At 43.4% G+C, this 25,119-nt stretch overlaps 3 protein-coding genes across 3 annotated transcripts in view; 1 reads left to right on the forward strand and 2 right to left on the reverse strand.

Moving 5' to 3' along the window:
* Positions 1 to 314: 314 nt before the first annotated feature.
* On the reverse strand, positions 315 to 1,641 carry LOC110333188 (mitochondrial ornithine transporter 2-like). Its single transcript, XM_021214702.1, has one exon. The coding sequence runs from the start codon at positions 1,404 to 1,406 to the stop codon at positions 609 to 611; it is 798 nt and encodes a 265-aa protein (XP_021070361.1). The 5' UTR covers positions 1,407 to 1,641; the 3' UTR covers positions 315 to 608.
* Positions 1,642 to 4,830: 3,189 nt separating this feature from the next.
* Positions 4,831 to 7,006, reverse strand: Taf7 (TATA-box binding protein associated factor 7). Its single transcript, XM_021214701.1, has 2 exons — positions 6,733 to 7,006; positions 4,831 to 6,332 (listed from the first exon to the last, which is right to left on the reverse strand). Exon 2 carries the CDS (start codon positions 6,310 to 6,312, stop codon positions 5,287 to 5,289), a length of 1,026 nt encoding a protein of 341 aa, XP_021070360.1. The 5' UTR covers positions 6,313 to 6,332; positions 6,733 to 7,006; the 3' UTR covers positions 4,831 to 5,286.
* A 14,537-nt stretch (positions 7,007 to 21,543) lies between these two features.
* Positions 21,544 to 25,119, forward strand: part of LOC110333163 (protocadherin gamma-A4) — a 180,751-nt gene continuing 177,175 nt past the window's right edge. The window contains exon 1 of the mRNA XM_029546769.1: positions 21,544 to 24,188. Within this exon, the coding sequence (XP_029402629.1) occupies positions 21,768 to 24,188 (2,421 nt within the window). The 5' untranslated portion in view covers positions 21,544 to 21,767. The remainder of the gene's footprint in view (positions 24,189 to 25,119) is intronic.

The raw sequence follows: 25,119 nt of genomic DNA on the forward strand, positions 1-25,119 counted from the left end.
AAGACAGCTACAGTGTACTTATAATAATAAATAAAGAAATCTTAAAAAAAAAAAAAAAAAGAAAGAAAGAAAGAAAGAAAAGAAAAAGAAAGAAATCAACATAAAGGTTTTGGTGGTCACCTAAAGACTTTAAAAACCTTAACAGCCTAGTGCGGTGCACATTAAACAAGTTTTAAACTATAACCCACATCTTGAAAAAAATTAAGCAATACCTGTATACATGAAACATGATCAACTCAAGGTATTTTGGCGATATTTGAGACTAAACAGAGTACTAAATTATGTTTCACTCACAACACATGCCATTTAAGATGCATATATAGATTTATGAAGAAGCCCTGATAATTGAGATTAAGTACATAGGGTCTTGGGTTCACCCTGTAGATCCCACCACCAGCAAAAGTAGTTATTTTCCTATTTCAGTAGGATTGCAGGAAGAAACCATATGATATAAAGATAGATCTCTCCACAGGGTATGAGATTTGAGGAAGGGAAGACAAACCCGAAATTCCCAGTCAAAGCTAACTCCATATTGGTCTTGAACTCTTTGACATGTAGAGCTGTGGTCCTCACATTCACGTGCTCAGACAAGGACTCATCAGGACACTTCAGAATTCTTCCACCATGTTCATCATCATCTTTCTGCTGTACTCATAAACCAAAAAGAGAGCGGCATTGGAAGGGATGGCTCGAATCAGAGTGGCTTTCAATCCAGAATACAAGGCTAATACTCCTTCATTTCTCACAACACTTACAAAGGTTTCGATTAATCCTGCAGGTTTCCCAAACATAGAAAGAACCTGGATTCTGGATTTAATGCAGTCCACTGGGAATATGATAAGCCAGAGACAGACCCCAGCAAAGCCTCCACTTAACATCAAAGGGACAGGGCCTAGCTCGTCCTTTGATCCCCCTGATGCAAAAAATGATCGACTGATTTCATAGCCCCCAAAGTAGAAGAAATAACCAGGTATTTCCTGAGCAAGAGTGGTCGAGAGTCCACGATAGAAGCCTAAGGGACCATCCTTCATGAAGATACTCTTAACCATAGACCAAATTGTGTTATAGCTTTGTGCTATCTTCCCTGACATCTTCATCTCATACATGGTCTGCAGCCGACACTTCACAAGCTCAGTGGGGCAGAGGGCCAGCGCAGCAAATGCAGACGCCAGCGACCCAGCAGTGGCAGTCTCCAAGTCGTTCAGCTCTGCATTCTGCTCCACTCTAGCCACTTTCCTGACAAACTGTTGGCAGAAGCCAAAGCACATGAACAGGACAGAGCCCTGGGTGACATAGGCTAGCAGTGCAGGGCTGGTTCCCCTGTAAAGGCCAGAGAAGCCCACTTGGTTGTAGGTCTTTAGGAAGCAGTCGGCAAGGCCTTTGTACAGCTGCGGAAAGGTCTGCATCTTTACTTTTATGGTGTCAAAGGGTTGCCCAGTCAGCACACACGCTGCGCCCCCTGCCGCGCCCGCAGTGAGGTCTATGGCGGCTTGGATGGCAGGGTGGACTTCATGTTCCTCCACCCTCCTGAGGGTGTCGTCAGAAGCCAAGTCTCTGTCGGCGCCCACGGCCAACCGGCCGCTGCGGATCTCTGTTTCCTTGTCAAGGCTACTCAAACCAAAGCCTTGGGCCGCTGCACTCTACGGCTGTGCGGCCGCTGGGGAATAACCCCCAGGCACGTGCATCCACGAGCATCCCACTGTCCCCGAGGACAATGGCAGAATGCTTTCAGTGGTTATATGGGAGTGGCCACTTCTCCCATAAATAAAACGCTTTACTGGAGTCGGGCTAATAAGTCAGCGATAGAACGTGTGCTTACCTGGGTGAACTACAGCTGTTTCACCCTCAGTACCACAGCAAGTTGAGGATGAAAGGATGTTTCTGTGGGCTTGTATTCCTGATTTCTTACCACACAAAACAACACAAAAGGTGCTCTCAGCTGATCCAATCTGGATTTTAAGGGCACTTTTCAGAACAGTGCTTTCAAAGAAAAGACAGGCCATGCTAGGGGCCACATACCTTTAACTCCAGCATTCAAGTAGCAGAGAATAGTGAGTTTGGGGCCAGCCAGGGATATATATTGAAAACTCTGCCTCAAAAACCAGTAATTAAGACAAACTACTTGGAAACTGCTACATTTAAGTCCATGGCAAGGGAAAAAAAAAAAAAAAACCCACAGCAGATGTCCTTCTCTGGGACAGTCAAGGCGGGAGTCAGAGATCTGCATTAACACTATTTTGGAGGTGTTACCAAACCTGGGATCGTTTCTTTCATTAGCTTTCCTGAACTACATTTAAAAGTAAGGCTTTACCCTGGTGCAGTGGCACATGCCTTTAATCCGAAGCAGGGGTGAGCAGACTTCTCAATTCAAGGCCAGCCTGATCTACAGGGACAATCCCAAAAGGGCTAAACTACAGAGACCCTGTCTCAAAAACAAAACAGTAAGGCATTAAAACTCAGATTGTACATGGTAAGAGGTAGGCTTTTTCAGCAAATGGCCTTTCCTTTGGAAAATGTCCAGCTGTTGACATTTAAATTTTCTCTGAGATAATTTAATATTGTCTCTTTTCCTTAGAGACAATATTCTAAGATTTTTAAAAAGATTTTACTAATTTGCAATGTATGTGCACCATGGAGATCAGAAGAGGGCTGAATCCTCTAGAATTGAACTTACAATTGGTTGTAAGCCACCATGTAAGCACTGTAAACCTAACCTGGGTCCTCTGTAAGAGAAGCAAGTGCTCTTAACCCAGGGGTCATGGCTCTAGAACCTAATCACCTCATCTCAAATGTGTATGCATGCCTAAACATTAACTTAACGGGGTCCCTACAGTAAATACATATAAACTTGCACACAAATTCCTTTTCAGCTGCTGTTCACCTCATTCACTCTTAATCTGTGTGTGTTTTGAGTTGGGGCCTCCACTGGTTCAATTTATACAGAAAAAATAAACGTTCTATTCTCTGTGAGATGGCTTCAAAGGATAAAGATCTTGGGTATCAACAACTCTGAGCAGACTTTAATGAGTTCCTTTCTTTACAGTTAATTACCACCAGTAGTGGCGAACATTAGGAAAAAACTATTATATAAGAGATTCACAGGGCTGGGTGTGGTGGCATACGCCTTTAATCCCAGCACTCAGGAGGAAGACGGGCGTATTTCTGTGTTCGAGGCCAACCTGGTAGACTTGGTAAGTTCCAGGACAGCCAGGGCTATACAGAGAAACCCTGTCTCGAAACACACAACACGATTCACAGGTTGATAAAACTATTCATATTTTTAGACAAGTCTCTAAAGGGACTATATAACAAAATTATAATTTTTGCATTAGGAAACTACATAAATGTAATGTTTTGTACACGCCATATAAAGACATGATACCTCTTAAAATGTGATAAATCAGTGACAGAGCAATTGCCTAGCATTCCCAAGGCCCAGTACCCCAACACACACACACACACACACACACACACACACACACACACAAAAGCACAACTTGTTCATTAACCCATAAACACTGAAAAGTATGTCTTTATACCATACTCCTTAGCTAAGAGCTGCATGAGAAAAGTGAATCTTTCGTGAGAGTGCAGGATTTGGACCTCAATCTTCATCTTTATCTTTTAAATTTTACTGATAGATATCACTCCTTATGCCATTTTTAATATTAATACAAAAATGTCCAGAAACAAACAAGAAAACTACAGGAATAAGTTGAGTCAATTTTTATGCTGTAGATATTCTAAATAAACTTTCCAAAATATACGGTTTGAGCCGTTGTTGAATTTGAAACAAAACCTAATTAAAACAGCTGTTGCCTAAGCCAGGCCTGCCCATGCACACCTACAGTCCCAGCACTTGACTGAGAGAACAGTTCGAGGCCATCCCGAGATACAGAGTGAGTCAAAATAAAAAATTTCTTTGTTAACACTTTACTATCATCTCTATCACTCTTTAATTTAATGGCTATTATGATCCAGTTTAGTAAGTGGTAATGTTTCTTTGTTCACTCTTCACTCACCATACTCCAGGTACTGTTCTAAGTAAGTCTGTCTTATGATTTACGTCAGTCCAATAGCCCTGTGAGGCTGGTGATACTATCACCTCCATTTCAGAGAGAAGAAAACAGAAACAAACAGATTAAGCTACAAACTACACGGCCCAAAAATCATACAATCAAGTCACTGATTTATGATATGACTGGTATGCCTTGACCTCAAGCTGTTCAGACTAGTTGGGGCTTCAGAGGCTCTGGCAGCTGTTAACAGCAATATAGAAGCCAAGTTCTCAATGAAAGGGGCCAGATGACTTCCATTTTGAAGTCAGTTTGCCTGGGGGCAGCTTTTTAGTATTTCCAAAACACACAGAATTTTTCTCTGTGTTTGAAATTTTAAAATACCAGACCAGGACACAGGCTTTCATACTGGGAAATAATAATAAAACAATATGAATAAACATCGGTCTATTAAATAATTATAGCAATTAAATTAGCAATAGTTAAGAATATAATCTTAATTTAAGTGGAATAGTTTATCTGATAACTGCTTTTCGTGTTTTACATATAACCTTAGTGCTTAAGAAAAAGATATAGACAGACATCAATTGATGAAAACTAGGATAGTTTAAGAAGGCTCAGTGTTCATAAACCTCCAGATGAAGTGGGTGGACCTGAACCTTAATATATAATGCAACAATCAATTTCTCCATTTCCTTACCGGGTGTACTCCTTTTTCTAAAAACAAAAGAACAGCATGTATCTTATCTACACCATTCAGTCATCAAACTCCATAAACACACCTCAACTTTCAGTATTCATAGAACATAAACAAAGTGAAAATTAGTAGCTTTTATTGTATAACAAACCGTTATAAAAAAACTTGCATTTCTGTAACATGGAAACTTGCTGAGGTAAAAAAAAAAAAAAAATTCTTTTAAAAGAAATCAACTTAATTGCCTGTAGGCTAGCTTATTTACTGATCTTAGCACCAAAGGACTAGAAACTTTTAGGAAACAAACTGTAATAAAGTCCTATAGTGAAGTGATTAAAGTTCAAATGTTTTCATTTCACTCATCTTTCTTGTATCTCCCCTACAACAAACCTGCCTATGTAATCTTATTTTCTAAAGAATGAAAACCCACCACCATAGTTCTGAAAAACAATCAAAAAAATTCAACAAAACTCAGGGAATAAGAACATTTCAAAGAAAAAAAAAGATATTTCAAGACCTTACTCTGAAAATAACTTTTTCTTAAGCTGACTAGTCTAAGGACTAAAGTCAACATTCTCACTTCTCCAGAAGTGATTCCAGCTCTTCTTGCAAAGAGCTAAGCTGCTCCTTTTCACGGTCTTCTTTCTGTTTGAGCTCATCCAGAACAGCCTGAAACCTGTTCTTGAGAGCCAGGTTTTCTACCTTCATGATAAGATCCTCCTGGCGCTTTGCCCTGTCTTGGGTTTCTTGGAGCTTGCCTTTCATGTTATCAATCTGCTTCTGAATTCCCATAACCAACTGATTGGTTCCTTCATTTTCTTGGTGTTGTTCGTCTGATTCATTTAGCTTGTCTTGTAGCTGTCTCTCCAGATCTTCCTCGGTATCAATGATGTTTACATCTTCTTCATCTTCACTGCTGCTGCTGAGGTCATTGAATATCTCTCGAAGCTCATCATGCTCTAGTGAGTCATGGCCCTGCCTGTGGCCAGACATGCCTGGAGAGGAGATATCAAGGCCTTGATTTTCTGTCTCCTTTGTTTCATCTTCAGCAATTATCTCCCAACGAGTACTGACAGCTTCTGCATCTGTACTCAGCAGACGCTTGACTTCCTTTTCCACATCTGGAGATTCAATGTACTTCTTCTTTGCTGTCTTCCGGAACCGTCTCTTTCTGACATTTTTTAGAGGTAGAGTAATTCCATGGTTCCAAACAAACTTTTTCTCTTTGTCCTTATCTTTTTTCTTGTTTGCTTTGGGATCAGCAGTGGCAGCTGCCTCCTCCACAGGAGGGTAGAGGTCACCATCTACTGTGGCTACAAGCATCTGAGAGATATCAGCTGTCTTGTAAAAGGTTTTCTTATCAATGGTTTTCAAGCTTTCTGTAACACAAGGCAAATCGACCAATTTTGCAGCCAAGGGCACTCGATCCACTCTGACAATGCCGTGACGCCCATCAGGGTGTAACTCAATGCTCAGTTTGTCTTTCAGGTTGACGTGCCCAGACTGCACTGCCCTCCTCACCGTAGCGGCATATTCTGGGGGCAGTCGTAAGATAAACTGGCTCTCTAGCTCATGAGGCGCATCATCTTTGTTCTTACTCATCTTTAATTCCTTGTGAGCTCCTACAACAGTTAAAGGGGGGGGGGGGACAAAGTCATTAAGTATAATTTTAAATTCGTAATTACCGAGTTCTAAGAAAAACAGCAACTAAGTGGATCACCAGCTAGTACCTATATTGTCTTAATTTTCTAATGAAGTCCCAAGTCTAGTCTTTAAACATCCAGGCCACTTTGGCACTGTTCCTGTTAAACTCACTCGTCTACTAGATGCAATACGAAATTAGAGCCTGCATAACTTGAACAGCAAAGAAAATAGCAGCGCCTGAGGGGTGTTAGGCACAGACGGTCAGTCTAGTCTGGCAGACAATCCCAATCCACAGATTCTCTCCAATAAGACATAAAATAAAAGTATTAAATGAGAATAATAAGTAAAGGGAGTGAACTCTCCGACTCGGGTACTTACAGTTCACCAGCGACTGGGAACTCGGCTTTTCGCGGCTTGAGCAAAAGCAGCAGGGAGCGGCGCGTCCGCCTTCCGGTTTCTCCGCCCTCTCAGCCGCCCGGCAGGGCGACCTGTGCGCTACCAACGAGCCGGCTAAGGACCCGCGGCGCGAAACCTCGCCACCCTGTCTCGCAAAGAGCCCAACACCGGAGACGACCTGCCCACGCCTCCTCTCGCTGAAGAGAACGAAAGGAAGTGCTCGGTGAGAGCGGAAGCAGACGCGGCGCTACGTCACAGACCGGAAGCAGACGCCGAGGGGCTGGCCGCCGCGCTTCCGGAAGTACTAGCGGCGCGCGCAGGCGCATCTCGTAATTACGTCACTCCGTGGTTACGTCTTCTCGTGAGAACTTGCCCTGTATCGGATGTTTCCAGAAAAGCCTTGGCTTTGGAAATGCAAGATGGAGATTCCAAAAAGTAAAACATAAGCTTACCCCGTAAGACAGCACTTTATGAAGTCGCGGGTCGGGACAGTTTCTAGAGTGATTACCAGAGATAAAGGTCGTCCCTGCAGCAAGCATCTTTACTTCCCAGGGCGTACCCAGTCAGCCACCGCTAAAACACTGGAAACGAAAACAAAGTAAATATAAAGTCCCCAAAACACCGAAATGATACAGAATTGCTGTTCACTATCTAATGCAAAAAAAATCGTGTTAACTGCCTTGAGAGGAACTAAGCCTTTGGTTTCATTTGTATTTTTGGCTCCAAGGACCAGGTGTGATATGTATGATAACGGTATTTTGGTAATATGTCTGATAGCTATAACTGTAAACAAATGTTTTTATGATGATTCAGGTTCATTTAGAACAGAATTGTCTGAAACACAAACGGTCTGATTTTGTTGTGGAATGTCCACCAAAGAACGCTGTTCAGACATAGGTTTAAGCCAACAAAATATTAGCTAGCCAGTGACTACATTGGGTGTTCTGGATCCCAGTGTGGCCCTGAGACTTTCTCAGGGTGAGCTTTTAAGCACAAACAAATGTCCTGCATTGGCTTACTTTTATTACAAGAACCATAAGCCAGAGGCAGACCTACAGAAGCCAAAAAGCAAGGTTAGTACATTTAGAGACTTTCCCAGAACTATGAAGTTTGATAAATTAGGTCTTTATTTTTGTTTTGCCCATTGGTACTGTCTGTATTAATTAGGATTCTCTAGGGTCACAGAACTTGTGGAATGCCTATATATTAAGGGAATTTATTGTAATGATTTACAGTCTGTAGTCCAGCTACCCAACAATGGGAAGTCCCAAGAACCTAGTTGTTTCTCAGTCCCATGAGGCTACTTGTTTCGCCTGGTCTTCCGTATCTTGAAGAAGTAGGTAGCAACAGATGTGCTGGCAAGTAAGTGCAAGCAGGCAAAGAGTGAGTCTTCCTTCTTCCAAAGTCCTCCAGCAGAAAGTTCTGCCCAGATTAAAGGTGTGTACCACCACTCCTGGATCTGGAACTTGCTTTGTCCAAATCTGGCCTTGAAATAAGAGATCTGCTTGCCTCTGTTTCCTGGTATATACTACCTTGCATGGACCTAAGCTTTTTATGGCCACTATGCCTCAAGATCTCCATATAGATTTCAGCCTCAAGACCTGAATCATTGGTGCGCCCTCTATTTCTGGATTGTGGTTCATTCCAGATATAGTCAACTTGACAAGCAGGAATACCCATCACCCTGTCTCTGTGATGAATGTACTTTCGTCATGGAGTCAGTTGTGCTAAAGTCTAGGGACCTGTTACAGCTGAAGTGTAATATGAAAGCTTTTTAAAAATCTCTTTAATACATTGTCTCTGTGACCCTACCTAGGGAGAACTTTGAACTCTGAGTGATCCTTCTGGCCCAGTCAGTCTTCCATGTTCTGGGATAACAGCATGTGTCCTGGCTCGTACTGGCAAGTATCTTTTTAAATCATCTTAGAATTTATTCTAAGTAAGTAAGACATCTTTACTATCCTACTGCTTGGAGCTATTTGTACCATGGATATTCGTCAGCGTGTGACATAGTACTTGGCATAAATGACAGTACTAGTTTGGTTTGGGTTAGTTTGGTTTTTTGAGACAGTCTCACTATGCAGCCCTACCTGGCCTCAACCTCACTGAAACTCACCTGCCCCTGCCTCCTGAGCACAGAATCAAGGAGTGCTCTATCACACCTGGCCATTCCCTCTTCATGATATCCATTTTTACATATTATTTTATTTGGATCTCTGTGATAATGCATCAAAGTCATTTGATTTATGTCTTCTAAAATACTCACCATATCTGTACTGGCTGGTTTTGTGTCAACTTGACACAAGCTGGAGTTATCACAGAGAAAGGAGCCTCCCTTGAGGAAATGCCTCCATGAGATCCAGCTGTAAGGCATTTTCTCAATTACTGATTAAGGAGGGAGGGCCCATTGTGGGTGGTGCCATCCCTGGGCTGGTAGTATTGGATTCTATAAGAAAGCAAGCTGAGAAAGGCAGGGGAAGCAAGCCAGTAAGGAGCATCCCTCCATGGCCTCTGCATCAGCTCCTGCTTTCAGTCCTGACTTCCTTTAGTGATAAACAGCAATGTGGAAATGTAAGCTGAATAAACCCTTTCCTCCCCAACTTGCTTCTTTTTTTTAAGATTTATTTATTATTATTTGTAAGAACACTGTAGCTATCTTCAGACACACCAGAAGAGGGAATCAGATGTCATTACGGATGGCTGTGAGCCTCCATNTGGTTGCTGGGATTTGAACTCAGGACCTTCAGAAGAGCAGTCAGTGCTCTTAACTGCTGAGCCGTCTATCCTGCCCCCTCCCAACTTGCTTCTTGATCATGATGTTTGTGCAGGAATAAAAACCCTTACTAAGACACTAGTTAAGACTACAAGATCTTAATTAAAATGTAGTTAGCATTTGAAAATTCACTTTATTTCTTTATATACTTAATTGACTTTGTGGTAGAAAGTTTTGACTTGTTCATTATGTTCCAGCACCTAATGCAAGACATAAGAACCAGACTTAGTGATCAGCGAGGTCTAGTTAGAAAAAGAAGGGCAGTAGGGACATGCCCTGGGAAGGTCTCCCTAATCCTTGCTTCATATCCCTTTGCTTCTTCACCACTGTGAGCAGAACACCTCTACTGTCACATGCCCTTCTAGCACTGGGCTGTACTTCACATCAGGCCCAGAAACGGACCTAGCCAGGGGAACCTGGGACTGAAGACACTGACACCAGGAGGCAAAATAAGTCATTACTTCTGTTAAGTAGTTTATTTAAGATTTCTTCTCAGTTGTGCCAGGCTGTGGTGAGAAGACAAACCTACTCCATTTTGGGACTGGCCTCCATCTTAAAGAAAACAAAACACCTGAGAACTTGACCTGCAGCAGAACCAAGCTGCATCCATGTACCAGGAAGGACCCCAAGGCCTCTACTTGGCCACAGTGACTCCCTAGCTACTTCCTAGCAACAATTAATCAAAGATTAGTCTGATTGTTTCAGATGAACTCTCAGGCCATTTGTCATTGTATATGGTCTTGATTCAGAGCACCCACCTGTCAGTTTATAGCTATTAGATGCTTGTCAGACAGACACCTCTTCCCTCACCCACTCACTTGCTCCTATTTTCCTATAAAAACTTGTCCTGCTGAGGGTTAGAGGCTGCTCTGCCTTCGCTTCCTGTCCTGCTGTGTCAAGGTTGAATTAGAGAGCCAAGACCAAGCTTGTAATAAAGAGACCCTAATGCTATTACATCAGAAATGGCTCCTTGGCGGTCTTTTGGAATTCATGAATATTTCCTAAAACAACATTTTGGTGCTTTGGCCAGGAACTCCAAGGTCCCCCACTTAGGATCCACCACTTAGGGTCTCAGTGCTGGTAATGTCTATCTGAGTCTGTGAGTCTGTCCATGTATTTATGTAGCACTAGGTAATTTGGTCTGTGTTTGTGCAGTGCCAGTCTTTTTTCATAAATTCTGAGTGGTAACCACATCTGTAATTCTTTTCTAAAAAGAGGCCTAAAAGAAGGTATTTTGTGGTCTGATGCAATTGGGCAGACATGACAAAGAGTTGTAACCACACAGGGACTGGAACACATTCCAGGCTCTGATCAGGAAAACTGAGTGTCTCATTTGGATTGGGGTGATCAGACACTCGCCATCTGGTTATGGATCCACTTGGGTTCATGTTTGTTGTAAATTCTGTTAGAACTAACTGTTCTCTACTCTCATGTTTCTTGTTATGAGGCAACTTTTGACTTTGACAGAAGATGTCGGGTCTAGAGGACCCAGCCTCTTGGCTTAAACTTTTTCTCCCCAGACGACAGGCAGAAGCTTTTGCCTCTGCTAGCAAAAAGCCCAAGGGTATGAAGGAGGAGACATCAGACCACCTGTCTCCTCCTACACTATGCCTCTACCCAGTCCTCCAAGCAGGAGCAGAAGATGTTGTTTTTCCACCCCCACCTTATTCAACCCCTTAGGGGGAATGACAGCAGCTGCAGGCAGCCCTGCTTCTGAGCCTGAGTCAGTTGGCCTATCCTCACAGGCAGCAGAGCCAGTTAATAATCAAGGAAACCAACCTCATCACTATTGGCCCTTTACTACTAGTGACCTTTTTCTACTGGAGAATTCAGAACTCCCCCTTTTTCAGACAATCCTCACAATTAAATTAATCTCTTAGAGACAGGCCCTTTCACCCACCAGCCCAATGGAGAGTAAAGAGCTCTTGAAGGTTTTCTTCACAACAGAGGCCAGAAAACTGGTCGCTGGCCCTGGGGGGAACCCGCCCAGATTAGGACTTCAACTCTGCTAAAGGTAAGGAGAGACTAAGTCATACCTCAATGCTCTGATTGGCAGGTCTCAAAGTGGCTGTGACACTTGGCCAAAGCAAGCAAAAACAGCAGTAGCTTCAGCTTTTATTAACCCGGCAGCACCAGATATCAGGAAACTCCAAAGGGCTCAAGGACTAAGAGAAAAGAGTCTGAAAGATAATGTCAGAAGAAGTGTTTAATAAAGACTTTTAAAAAAGACAGGTATAAAAGCAGAAGGGACAGATTCTTGATCTGGCAAAGATCCTGTTGGCAGCCATGGCCAAACCTGAGGACTGTAGGAGATGTCTCAAATGGCTTCTAGAAACCAATGTGCATACTCAGGCCCTGGTGCCAGGCCAGTGGCTTACCTGTGTAGGAGATATCTAAACAAATGGCTTCTACAAAAAGAGGTAGGGGGGTCCCTAAGGACCAAAAATGGCCCCACTTAGAAAAGAACCAATGTAATTATTGTAAAGAGGAGGACCACTGGGCCAGGAAAAAACACCAAGAAAAAGCCTATTCAAACCATGACCTGAAAAGATGTCCAGGGTAACCCTCAAAATAAAAGAGAAACCCACCAGCTTCCTTGTTGATAACAGAGCTTAACATTCTGTCTTGCTAAAACCTAGACATCTCCTCAACAGTTTATAAATAACCTCCTGGTGACAGCAGAAACCAAACAAGAATGTCTAAAAGAGACCCAGGACCTGTTGGAGACCCTGAGAAATTTAGACTATCAAGCCTCTGCTAAGAAGGCCCTACTCTGCCAATCACAGGTGACCTCCCTGGATCCAGAGGATACATATTAATAGAAGGTCAGAAGTGGCTCTCTGAGGCCAGAAAGAAATTTCTACACAAGCTTTGAGGTTGCCAGAAGTGACTAAGCCCTTCCAGCTATTCATAGACAAGAGGTCCAGGCCCTGGCACAGGCCAATGGCCTGTCAAAAAATTAGACCCAGTTACCAGAAGCTGGGTTCCCCACCCCCACCCCCGTTTGCACTTCATCACAATGACAGCCCACCTGGTTAAGGATCCTGACAAACTGCTACTAGGCCAAAGCCTGACTATCACCAATGCCAGAATGACTCATTACTGGCCTCTCCTCTTAAATCCCCTGTACCCCTCCCCCAGAATTACCTTTCAGGCCCCAACTGCCCTGAGTCCTGCCCCCTGCTGCCTGACCCAGACCTTGAAAGGCCACTGCATGACTACTCAAGACTTTTTGGCCCACATCCATGGGACCACACCAGATCTTCAGACGGCTTCATTCAGGTTAGACAGAGATATGCTGGGGCAGCTGTGTTCCCAAACACCAAGATCAAATGGCAGAGCCACCCCCGGCAAAAATGTCAGCCCTTAAAGCTGAACTGGTAGCTCTGGGCTAGGCATTAGAGCTGAGAAAAGACAAAATTCCTTTGCTACCACTCCTGCCTGTGGACCTATTTATAGGGAGAAAGACCTTCTGATGGAAGAAGGAAAGACTATGAAAAATAAAGAGGAAATCCTCTCCCTACTAAGGACTCTCTCTATGGGGGCCTAAAAAGCTGGCCATCCATCATCCACTGCTTGAGACACCAGAGATGGAAGGACCCAGTTTCAGAAGGCAATAGGGCCGAAAAAGCAGCCCAAACACTGCCCTAGGAATCGGACTTCTCATGACCCTGACTTTCTGGGATCTGGGGAATCTTAAACTTTTTGACCACCCTAAGTATTTAGAAGATGACATAATCTGGGCTAGGAATTCGCCTGTGTCCCAAAATTATGACAGATGGTAGAGAACAGCAGTTTACAAACCCATTGTGCCAGAAGAAATGGAACTACACATCCTTCAGAAGATTCACTGTTCTTCCCACATGGGCGTCCAGAGAATACAGGATTTGCTAATATCAGGATTAGAGATGCCAACTCAAAGATAGCTAAGATTGTCAAGAACTGTGAAGCCTGCCAGCTAACTAATGCAGTGACTAACAAGAACGCTGTTGGTAGGTAGCTTCAGAGGCACAAAGTCCAGGCTACTGAGAGACAGACTTCACAGAGGTAAAACCAGAATATTTAGATATAAATATTTACTGATGCTTATAGATACCTCTTCATGTTGGACTGAGGCTTTCCCCACTAAACATAAAACTACATCCACGGTAACAAAGAAATTCTTAGAGGACAAACTGCCAGGTACAACCTTCCTCAGATGGTAGCGTCAGACAATGGACCAGCTTTGTGTCCCAGGTAAGTCACTAAATTGACTTAAGAGATTGGCAATGACTAAATTAACTCTCCTTCCCTTCACTCTCTACCAGGTATGACACTCCCCTTACCAGATAGGACTCACCCCTTTTGAAATCTTGTTTGAGATACCACCCCACATTGTTCTTAACATACAGGCAGAGGTCATCACTGAATTTGAGGGTCGCCAATTGCTAGATGATCTCAAAGGTGTCCAGTGGGCTTATAAACATGTTTGGCCTAATCTTCTTATTCTCTATAAAACAAGTTCCCCTCCAGCCAGGTCTTTAGAGCCTTGTTAGAAAGGTTCCTCCCATTGCCCTGAAGGTCAATGGGACTGCAACATGAAATCACAGACCTGTTTGCAGATGAAGCCGACCCAGGTCAGGGGGAGGAAACTCAGCCTCAGGACTCACTCCCTCCTGTCTCCCACTGATGGGACCCCTACCCAAGCCCCAGAGACACCACAAGGCAATGACAACCCTGAGCCCCTCTAAAATATGATGGTCCAGTCCTTTCTGGTCATGAATACATCCAGGCCTGAGTTAACTGAGTCATAAAAACTGAGCCCTGTTACTGTTTTCATGAGATTAGATAAACTTCAGGAAGACCCATGATTGGGCCTTCTAGTTACCGAGAAAGGGAGGAATGAGAAACCAAACCTCCTTCATCTTGGGACTGGCCTCCATCTTAAAGAAAAAGCCTCAGAACTTGACCTGCAGCAGAATCCATGCTGCACTCATGTATCAGGAAGTACACCACAGCTTGTCCTCTGCCAGAGTTACTCCCTAGCTACTTCCTAGCAACAGTCAATCAAAGATTAGTCTGTTTCAGATGTGCTTTCAGACCATTTGTGATTGTTTATGGTCTTGCTTCAGAGCACCCACCTGTACAATAGTCATTCTATTAGTTACTTGCCAGGCTGGACACCCCTCATCACACCCATTCCCTATAAAACCTTGTCCGACTGAGGGTTCAAGGCTGATCCGCCTTCCCTTCCAGTCTGCCGTGTCAGGATTGGGTTGGAGGAGAGCCCAAACCCGAGCTTGTAATAAAGAGACCTTAATGCTGTTTCATCAGAAATGGCTCCTAGATGGTCTTTTGGAGTTCGTGAATGCTTCCTGGAACAACAGTGTATTTAATCCAGCTCTCAGGGGTCAGGATCAATTGGCTCTCTGTGAGTTTGAGGCCAGCCCGGTCTACAGAGTGATGAGTTCAGGACAGCCAGTGCTATACAGAGAAGCCCTATCTCAAAAAAAGGGGGAACTAAAATCTAACACAGCATGTTTGAATACTTTTAACTAAACAGTCACACTTTATCATGAGAGGAAATTAAAGTGGCCTGTAGGAGCTGTCCTCATTCAAAACACCACGCCAATATAACCTAGTGTTTTGTTTGGTTGGTTTGGTTTGGTTTTTTGTTTTGTTTTTTAGTGAAAAAGTTTCTATTACCTCTTAATTATACTTATACCTGTAGATGCTGACCTCTGGACAGTGCTTTCCCTAACCATAGAAACTGCCAGACCATGGTGATACATAAAAAGAATCCAAATACTATCTTTTACCTCATTCCCTGTGAGTTTGATAATGCTCAAATCGTCTTGTCACAAAAGATAACTTGAAATTGGTTCATGAAATTCTCAGTGGACAAAATTTGGGAGTATTTTACTTAAACTTCCATGGATAACTGGCTCATCTAAAGGTTTCCTAAAGCATCTGCCTCCTTCAGTCCTGAAATGTGTTGTCTCCTTTTAAATTCCACGTGTTTTCTCAATGCTGTACTTCAGAGGGAAACTATATGTAAGGGAGGCTATCACATTGAATTTAGGATGTGGCGAGGGTAAGGTAACAATGGCTGTCTAACCACTGTCAACAAGACAAAAAGGCCACCAACAGATTGGGAAAGGATTTTTACCAATCCTAAATCTGATAGAGGACTAATATCCAATGTATACAAAGATCTCAAGAAGCTGGACTCCAGAAACTCAAAAAAACCCATTAAAAAATGGGGTACAGAGCTAAATAAAGAATTCTCAACTGCGGAATGTCGAATGGCTGAGAAACACCTGAAAAAATGTTCAACATCCTTAGCCATCAGGGAAATGCAAATCAAAACAACCCTGAGATTCCATCTCACACCAGTCAGAATGGCTAAGATTAAAAATTCAGGTGACAGCAGATGCTGGNNAGGTTGTGGAGAAATAGGAACACTCCTCCATTGCTGGTGGGATTGCAAGCTTGTACAACCACTCTGGAAATCAGTCTGGCGGTTCCTCAGAAAATTGGACATAGTACTACCGGAGGACCCAACAATACCTCTTCTGGGCATACCCAGAAGATCTTCCAACTGGTAATAAGGACACATGCTCCACTATGTTCATAGCAGCCTTATTTATAATAGCCAGAAGCTGGAAAGAACCCAGATGTCCCTCAATAGAGGAATGGATACAGAAACTGTGGTACATTTACACAATGGAGTACTACTCAGCTATTAAAAACAACGAATTTATGAAATTCTTGGGCAAATGGATGTATCTGGAGGATATCATCCTTAGTGAGGTAACCCAATCACAAAAGAAGTCACTAGATATGTACTCACTGATAAGCGGATATTAGCCCAGAAACTTAGAATACCGAAGATACATTATGCAAAACAGAAGAAAACCAAGAAGGATGACCACTGGGTCTGCTTGTGGACGTTGTACATCGTGGTGCGGAGCCTAGTGCGCACCACGATGTACAACGTCCACAAGCAGTCCGAGACAGGGTGGATTTCTGAGTTCAAGGCCAGCCTGGTCTACAGAGTGAGTTCCAGGACAGCCAAGGCTACACAAAGAAACCCTGTCTCGGAAAAAAAAAATAAAAAGTCCCAAGTTTCTGACCTGGACAATTAGGTAAAAGTTGCCATTTGCCAAGCCAGCTCTACTAAATCCTGTGGGAGTGGATTCCAGAATAAAATATGGACAGTATCGTTTTAAGTCTGTTAAATTGTTTGTCTGATATCTCAGTGAAAATGAAAAACATGGCTTCCTCAGTTCTCAATTGGATGCATGTATCTGGAGTTGTGTTAAAATTCAAGCCAATAATAATAATAATAATAATAATAATAATAGCAATAATAAATAATAGTAATGCCATCCATCCAAAAAAAAAAAAAAAAAAAAACAATGGCTGTCTGACAACTGAGAGGCCAAACTTGCCAGTAAGAGTGAGGGCAAGAAGGCAGAAATTTTCCTTCTTCTACTTCCCTTCGTTTGTGCTGCCACCAGAAGTCGCCACCCACACCTAGAGTCTTCCTGTCTCAAATAATCTGATCCAAAAAATCTTTCACAGAAGCTCCCAGCAGCTTGGGTTTCATTGGATTCCAGATGCAGTCAAGTAGACAAGATTAGCCATCACACTTACTAACTTGTTTATTTGTTTAGTTAGTTGTATTTGTTGTGGTTCTTGGGATTGAACTCAGGGGAAAGTCAGCATTTTGATTTCATTTTACTAACATGGTCACTTACCTATCCTTGGGTCAACAATACTCTACTTGGAAATACAATGTTTCTGAAAGTGGTCATTAGAAGGTGACCTTCATTTAATGTCCAGACATCTGGGTTATCACTGCTGTGAAAACAGGATCTACTGACATCTAGTGGGAGGAGGCCAGAAATAAAGTTAAATATGGCACAGAACAGCTCCCCTCCTCCATACTCACATAATAGAGAATTACCTGGTTCAAAATAAAACCAAGATTGAGAAACTGCTCTTAGGTTATAATTTTAAGTGTACAATCCTAACAAAAAAAATATTTTTTAAAAAAATTAACTTCTCATAATTTGTTTAGATTTATCAGAACCCACACAATTGTGAATGGGTTCTTCTTCTCTTTGAGTATGTAACAGGATCCTAGACCTTAACACAACTGACTCCACGATGGGAGTACCATTTAGGCTGCACATTTCAACACATAGGCAACACCACCTGCCAAAAGCAAAAAAGTACCTAGTCCATTAAGTTTATAGTTCTTGGGATGTCTCTAAATGTACTAACCTTGTTTTTTTTTTTGGCTTCTGTACTTCTGGCTAATTGTTCTTGTTATCCTAGGACAGGTATGTCAACCTAGGACATACTTTGTGCTAAAAGCCCACCCTGACAAAGGCTCACCATTACACTAGGATTATGAACACCCAGTATAGTAGTGTAGTGCCAGGGAAATGTTAGTGATCCCAAAAAACATACACGAGCTGATCTGATGCATCTCACAGCAGGGTCTTTATTTTGAGCTAGCTCACCTCCCTACCCCTGATGCACCACCGCCACGCAGGACAGTTTTGGTGGTGGGGAAGCCCGGAATATCTATCGGGGCAAGGCTTTATAGCAAGCAGCAACCAGGGAATATGTGTGCTAGCATCTGGTTGGAAAGCTGCTGGGTCTTTAACACAATTGGCTGGTGCTGGAGTCCTATCATAAACTTAACTTCTGCTCCCCTCTGCATTGGTGGCTGTTAGGCAGGGGGTGGGCTTGTAACCTGGGGGTGCAGGTTTGTTGGGGGAATAACCTGGAGACACTGGTGTTGTTGAGGGTGCAACCTGGAAACCCTGGTCTTGTTAGGGATTAGCCTAGAGACTGGAGCTAGGCTTGGATTTTGTTGTGGGACAACTTGGAAACCAATGCTAGGTACCAGTCTGTCAGGTTACATGAGTTCAAACTTAGGTCAGGTTCTCTAAAATAAAGTCTGAAGTTAAAAAATTTGGCCTCTTAGTAGCTGACTAATAAAGAATTTCTAATGGCTTAAACCCGTGTCCAGGCAATCTTCTCTGGTGGATACCCCGTAACAGGGTATACAAACAGTAGACATCTAAACTATGTATTTTAGTAGACAGATATGAGTAGCTAATACTATCCCTAAAAGAGCTAATTATTTGGGGAATTTTAAAAGTATGCATATTGGAAGAGTTAGACTAGACATCAAAGGTAAAATTTTAAATTACTGCAATACTAGGGTTTTTTTTTAATTTTCATAAGTGTTTTCAATGTTTGATGGAGAAAATTATGTTTGAGTTTACAGTAAGAACTTATTTTATTTTGTGTGTGTCTGCCAGTGCAGGAGGGCTCACCTGCCCAGGTACATACCTGTGGAGGCCAGAGAAGGTTGGAGACTCTCCGTGTTATACCCTCATCTGTCACTGAACCCAGAGCTAGCTGGCTGGCTGCAAACCCCAGTGATCTGTCTCCACCCCCCACAACGCTGTGGGAACCAGTGTGGCCATCCACTTTTTACATGGCTGCTAGGTCTTCGTGCTTCCTCCAGTAAGCTCTTTTACCCGCTGAGCCATCTCAATCCTAGCAATTATTGTTCTTATGACATATCTTTTACAGTGGATAATTTCTCTAGTAAAGAGAACTCTTTTTGTTAATGTCTCTTGAATTGGCTGGCTTGGAACTCTCTGTGTAGACCTGGCTAATTTCGAACTCCTGCCTCCTGAGTGCTGGAATTACATATGTGTCCCACTAAGAGTGGTAAGTACACCTCCACTATTTTTTTCCAAAGAAAAATATTTCATTAGTATATCATCTTCAAAAATGAGTGCCAAAGGCGGGGTATGACACAGCTGCATGCACACTGCTGGTCTAGGCAAGCGCAAGGTCCTGGTTTTGATAGCCGGCACCTGAAAAAAAAAAAAATCGAGTAAAAAGTGTATGAAGTTTCTTAAATCGAACTGTATAATAGATTAGATTACTTCGCTTAAATTTGGTGAAAAGATAATTTTACTAATATTTTACCAAAAAAAAAAAAAATACAACGTATACTCTTCGTGTTAAAGTAGTTGTTATTTTTCCGGGAGAATTCCAGAAGCAACTTGGCGATAGATTCCATGCTGGACCTCTGGGTGCCGCTGTCGTCCAGTCCGTGGCCATTCTGACCCAGTGATCGCTGCAGGCTTTCGTAAACACTTTCCTAAAATGCACGGCCCGGCCCTGCGCTCGGTTTGAATCTCTTAGCGCCCTATCTCCTGCTTTCCGCTTAGAATGTCCTGGCCATCATCTCCAGCACGTTTAATGACTTGGATTGAGGTGTTGCCTTTCAAACTTACCTGGAAAGCTGGGAGTAGCTGCAGGGAGTGAATTCGCGTCTCAATGGCTGCGTGGATAGGAAGTAGCCCACGGGGCAGGCGCGTTGAGCGCAGGAAGCGCCGCCTCCCTTCTGCAGTCTTTGTTCTGCTCCTAGAACTGCGTACCTATTGCTCAGCGTCTTTTGAAAAGAATCTGAGAGTGAGTGCCGAGAACTGCTCCACCTAGCCACGACTGCAGAGACCAACATGAGAATGACTGGATCGACACAGCAGTTCCACCAAAGAAATTATGTAAGCCGCTACAATTTGAAAATTAACTCTACCGAAAATCATATAGACAGAATCGGCCTGGACTTAAATGTCAGCAGCTTGTGGCACAGACTATCTTGGAAATTCCGGATGGCATCTTAATATCAGCATTTAAAAATTCGGATGCTGAGAAAAGCTCTACAAATGTATCACGTAACTTTAAGAAACCATCGCTTCTGACTCCAGAAGTGAATGGAGTAAATTACAGCAGTAAATATTGGAAACTGCTACTGAGGAAACCCTAGACCAGAGGAGCAGGACTGCCTCTCTCAGTGATGGACATGGGGGCAGAAGAAAGAAAGAAAGAAAGAAAGAGAGAGAGAGAGAGAGAGAGAGAGAGAGAGAGAGAGAGAGAGAGAGAGACCTTAGAACCTTGGATTTCGAGCCACATCTGTGCAGCTGACCTATCCTGCAGAAGAGCCGATCCTCCCCGTGATCACATTCCAGGTGATCCTCATAGACATCCTTAAGGTACTGAAAGGACCAGATATTAAGCTTCATAGCTGCTCCCGAGGGCCCACGACAAGACAGGGTGCGCTCACCTCTGGAGCTGTGCCCCTCCACCTCCCTAACAGTGATGGGAAGGAAAGCGACATCCTCACCATCCTCTGCAAAAGATGCTGCTGCGTAAGGAAGCCACCTCCTCTGGGAGAATATAGTGCATGGCACCTATTATCCCTATAGCCTCCCTAAAAATAAAGGCGTGGCTGTTTTCATCCTTCTCTGCCTTTGAGTTTGAAGTCTAAATTATACATTCATGTGATCTTTTTAATGAAATTGCAAGACCCCAGTTTTATTCTCTTCAAAATATATTACCTTTGAGGTAATTTTAAATCTTTCTTAACATAGCTTCTTCAGAAAAAAGGGAAATACGGATATGGTTTAACATTGTCTTCAAAATATCAGGGTTCTGAAAATATTCAAAGTTCAATGAAAGGAAGATGGAGTGGAGACTATCCTGAAGTCTGAAAGTTGATCCCACCCACACCTAATTTTTTTTTCAATCTTTGTGGCCTGAGAAATTATCAGATGATCAAGCTATACAACAAAAATGGGAGACTGATTTTCTTCTCTTTGTAGTTAGAGAACTCTTAACTATTATTTCTTGAATAGCAAACAGGGAAATCAGATAATTTGGACTACAAGGTTCTCTGGCACAGTGCAATACAACATATCTCTAAAGAAGTGAACGTTGTTTCTTCTTTACATATACTACATACATAATACATATGTCCATATGTACATGCATGCGTACATAATACATAGACATACTATTGTAAAAAAAAAAAAGTATATTTTTTTAAACTATTTACCTGACAGTAAAAGAGGACTTAAGATGTCTGATTACATTTTCAAGGAGTGCAGTAACTTGTTAGGACTCTGGGCGCCGCTGTTCACCAACCTGGGGGATACATGCACCACACCACACCCCCAACTTGAAAAGAAAAATGGGGAAATGCCTGACTCTTCATGCCAGACTGGAAATGCCTGCCTGAGACTGCCCGGTGTATTTCTGGACAGCTCTCTGCTATAATTATCTAAAATAAGGTAAAGAAGACCTGGAAAAGCAGAGAAGCAATACCCTTGATGCCAGATTAAGAGAAAAAAAAAAAAAAAAAAAGACAGGAAGCCAGAAAGCAATGGCGATTCCAGAGAAGTTAACCGGCGGGAGCCTGCTGGTGCTGCTGTACCTTTCTCTGGAGCTACTGTTGGGAACTGGGGCTGGAAACATCCGATACTCTGTGCCAGAAGAAACGGACAAAGGCTCTTTCGTGGGCAGCATCGCCAGGGACCTGGGACTGGAAACCCGGGAGCTGGTGGAGCGCGGGATCCGCATCGTTTCCAGAGGTAGGTCAGAGCTTTTCTCCCTGAACCCGCGAAGCGGCAGCTTGGTCACTGCAAGCAGGATAGACCGGGAAGAGCTGTGCGCTCAGAGCACGCCCTGTGTCGTCAGCTTTAACATCCTTATGAAGGATGAAATGAAGCTTCTCCCTATCGAAGTAGAGATAATTGATATTAATGACAACACTCCCCAATTCCAGTTAGAAGAGCTAGAATTAAAAATGAGTGAAATAACGACTCCAGGTACCAGGATCCCCCTGCCTCTCGGGCAAGACCTTGATGTGGGTATAAACTCACTTCAGAGCTACCAGCTAAGCGCCAACCCTCACTTCTCCCTGGATGTGCAACAGGGACCTGAAGGACCGCAACAGCCAGAGATGGTACTGCAGAGACCTCTTGACAGAGAAAAAGATGCTGTCCACTACCTTGTCCTCACTGCCTCGGACGGTGGCAACCCAATACACTCAGGGACTCTGCAAATTCATGTGCAGGTGGTAGATGTGAACGACAACCCACCAGCATTTACTCAGGCAGAGTATCATGTGAGTGTTCCTGAGAATGTCCCTTTAGGCACTCGGCTACTCAAGGTGAATGCGACTGACCCGGATGAGGGAGCTAATGGCAGAGTAACCTACTCCTTTCACAAGGTAGACCACAGTGTGGTCCGGAAATTTCAGTTGGATACTAACACAGGAGAACTATCGAATAAAGAACCACTAGATTTTGAAGAATTCAAAGTGTATCCAATGGAAATTCAAGCTCAGGATGGTGCTGGACTCATGGCCAGAGCTAAGGTGCTGGTCACTGTTTTGGATGTTAATGATAATGCCCCGGAAGTTGGAATCACATCTGTCACTACCACAGTACCAGAAAACTTTCCTCCTGGAACCATAATTGCTCTTATCAGTGTGCATGATCAAGACGCTGATAACAATGGTCACACCACCTGTTCCATCCCTGGCAACCTACCCTTTAAACTGGAAAAGTTGGTCGACAATTATTACCGCTTAGTAACAGAAAGAACACTGGACAGAGAACAAAGTTCTAGGCACAACATCACAATAACAGCAACAGATCAGGGAATTCCGCCCCTATCTACCCAAGCTCACATCTCACTGCTAGTGACAGATATCAATGACAACCCTCCAGTGTTTGAACAGGACTCCTATTCTGTCTACATTCCTGAAAACAACCCCAGAGGGGCTTCCATCTTCTCAGTAAAGGCACAGGATGCTGACCACAATGAGAATGCACTAGTGACTTACGCCCTGGTGGAAGACACTATTCAGGGAGTACCTTTGTCTTCTTACTTCTCCATCAATTCTGACACTGGAGTTGTCTATGCATTGCAGTCCTTTGACTACGAGCAGTTTCGAGATTTGCGGCTAAGAGTGATGGCCCGTGATAGTGGGAACCCACAACTCAGCAGCAATGTATCTCTGAGTCTGTTCATGATAGATCAGAATGACAATGCCCCAGAGATCCTGTACCCTGTCCTCCCTACTGATGGCTCCACTGGTGTGGAGCTAGCACCTCGATCTGCTGAGCCCGGTTACCTAGTGACCAAAGTGGTAGCAGTGGACAAAGACTCGGGACAGAACTCTTGGCTGTCCTACCGTCTGCTAAAGGCCAGTGAGCCAGGGCTCTTCTCAGTGGGACTACACACAGGTGAGGTACGCACTGCTCGGGCCCTGCTGGACAGAGATGCTCTTAAGCAGAGCCTGGTGGTGGCTGTGCAGGACCACGGCCAGCCTCCTTTGTCCACCACAGTCACATTTACCATAGCAGTAGCTGACAGCATCCCTGACCTCCTGGCTGACCTGGGCAGCATCGGGACCCCTGCCGATCCCCAGGATTCAGATCTGACACTCTACCTGGTGGTGGCAGTGGCTGTAGTATCCTGCATCTTCCTAGCCTTTGTAATAGTGCTCTTGTTTCTCAAGCTGCGACATTGGTACTCCTCACGATTGCTCCAGACTGAAGCAAATGGACTGACTGGCCTGCCTGCCTCCAACTTTGTAGGTGTTGATGGGGTACATGCATTTCTACAGACCTATTCCCATGAGATCTCACTCACTGCTGACTCTGGAAAGAGCCACTTGATCTTCCCACAACCCAACTATGCAGACACACTCATCAGCCAAGAAAGCTGTGAGAAAAGGGAATTTCTGTCAGCACCCAAGTCTCTGCTTGAAGATAAAGAGGAAATATTTTCTCAGGTAAATTTGTAATGACCTTATAAGGTATATCAGTGAAAATAATTAATGGCTGTACATACTTGCTTCCACTGTTTTCTATAAACAGTATATTCCATTATACCCCAGTAGTGGTTGAAAATGTTTATTATTGTTTTATGCCACTGGAGATTAAACCTAGGGGCTTATTATGCATGCTAGGAGAGTTCTACCATTTTCAGATAAGTTGGGTTTGTTTTTGTTTTTTTGTTTTTTTGTTTTGTTTTGTTTTTGTTTTTCGAGACAGGGTTTCTCTGTATATAGCCCTGGCTGTCCTGGAACTCACTCTATAGACCAGGCTGGCCTCGAACTCAGAAATCCGCCTGCCTCTGCCTCCTGAGTGCTGGGATTAAAGGCATGCACCACCACACCCGGCTTCAGATAAGGTCTTGATAAGATGCCTGGGTTGGCCTTGAGCTCAGTTTGTATCCTAGCAGGATTTTTAATTTATAATCCTCATGCCTCAGACTACCAGAGAGCTGGGATTTCAGGCGTGTAGGCACAGGTGGCCTACCCTTTTAGATTTCTATTAACATTCTGGGGCTGGAGAACATGCCCAAAATCTCAGTCTCAAAAAAGGGTGGAGAGTGGAAACTCCTAATTTGACAAGGAGACTTTAGTCCTACTGTGAGTGGAGAGGATGAGGGGTGTGCTTGAAGGTCTGTCTCCTTTGGGAAAGAGAACTGCATTAGAAACAAATTTGTCTCCTATTTCTCACTTATGTCTGGCTAAATCATTTCTTTTTTTTTTAAAGATTTATTCATTATATGTAAGTACACTGTAGCTGTCTTCAGACACTCCAGAAGAGGGAATCAGATCTTGTTAAGGATGGTTGTGAGCCACCATGTGGTTGCTGGGATTTGAACTCTGCACCTTTGGAAAAGCAGTCGGATGCTCTTACCCGCTGAGCCATCTC

The sequence above is a fragment of the Mus pahari genome, chromosome 15 (assembly GCF_900095145.1).
Source record: "Mus pahari chromosome 15, PAHARI_EIJ_v1.1, whole genome shotgun sequence".
Classification (NCBI taxonomy): domain Eukaryota; kingdom Metazoa; phylum Chordata; class Mammalia; order Rodentia; family Muridae; genus Mus; species Mus pahari.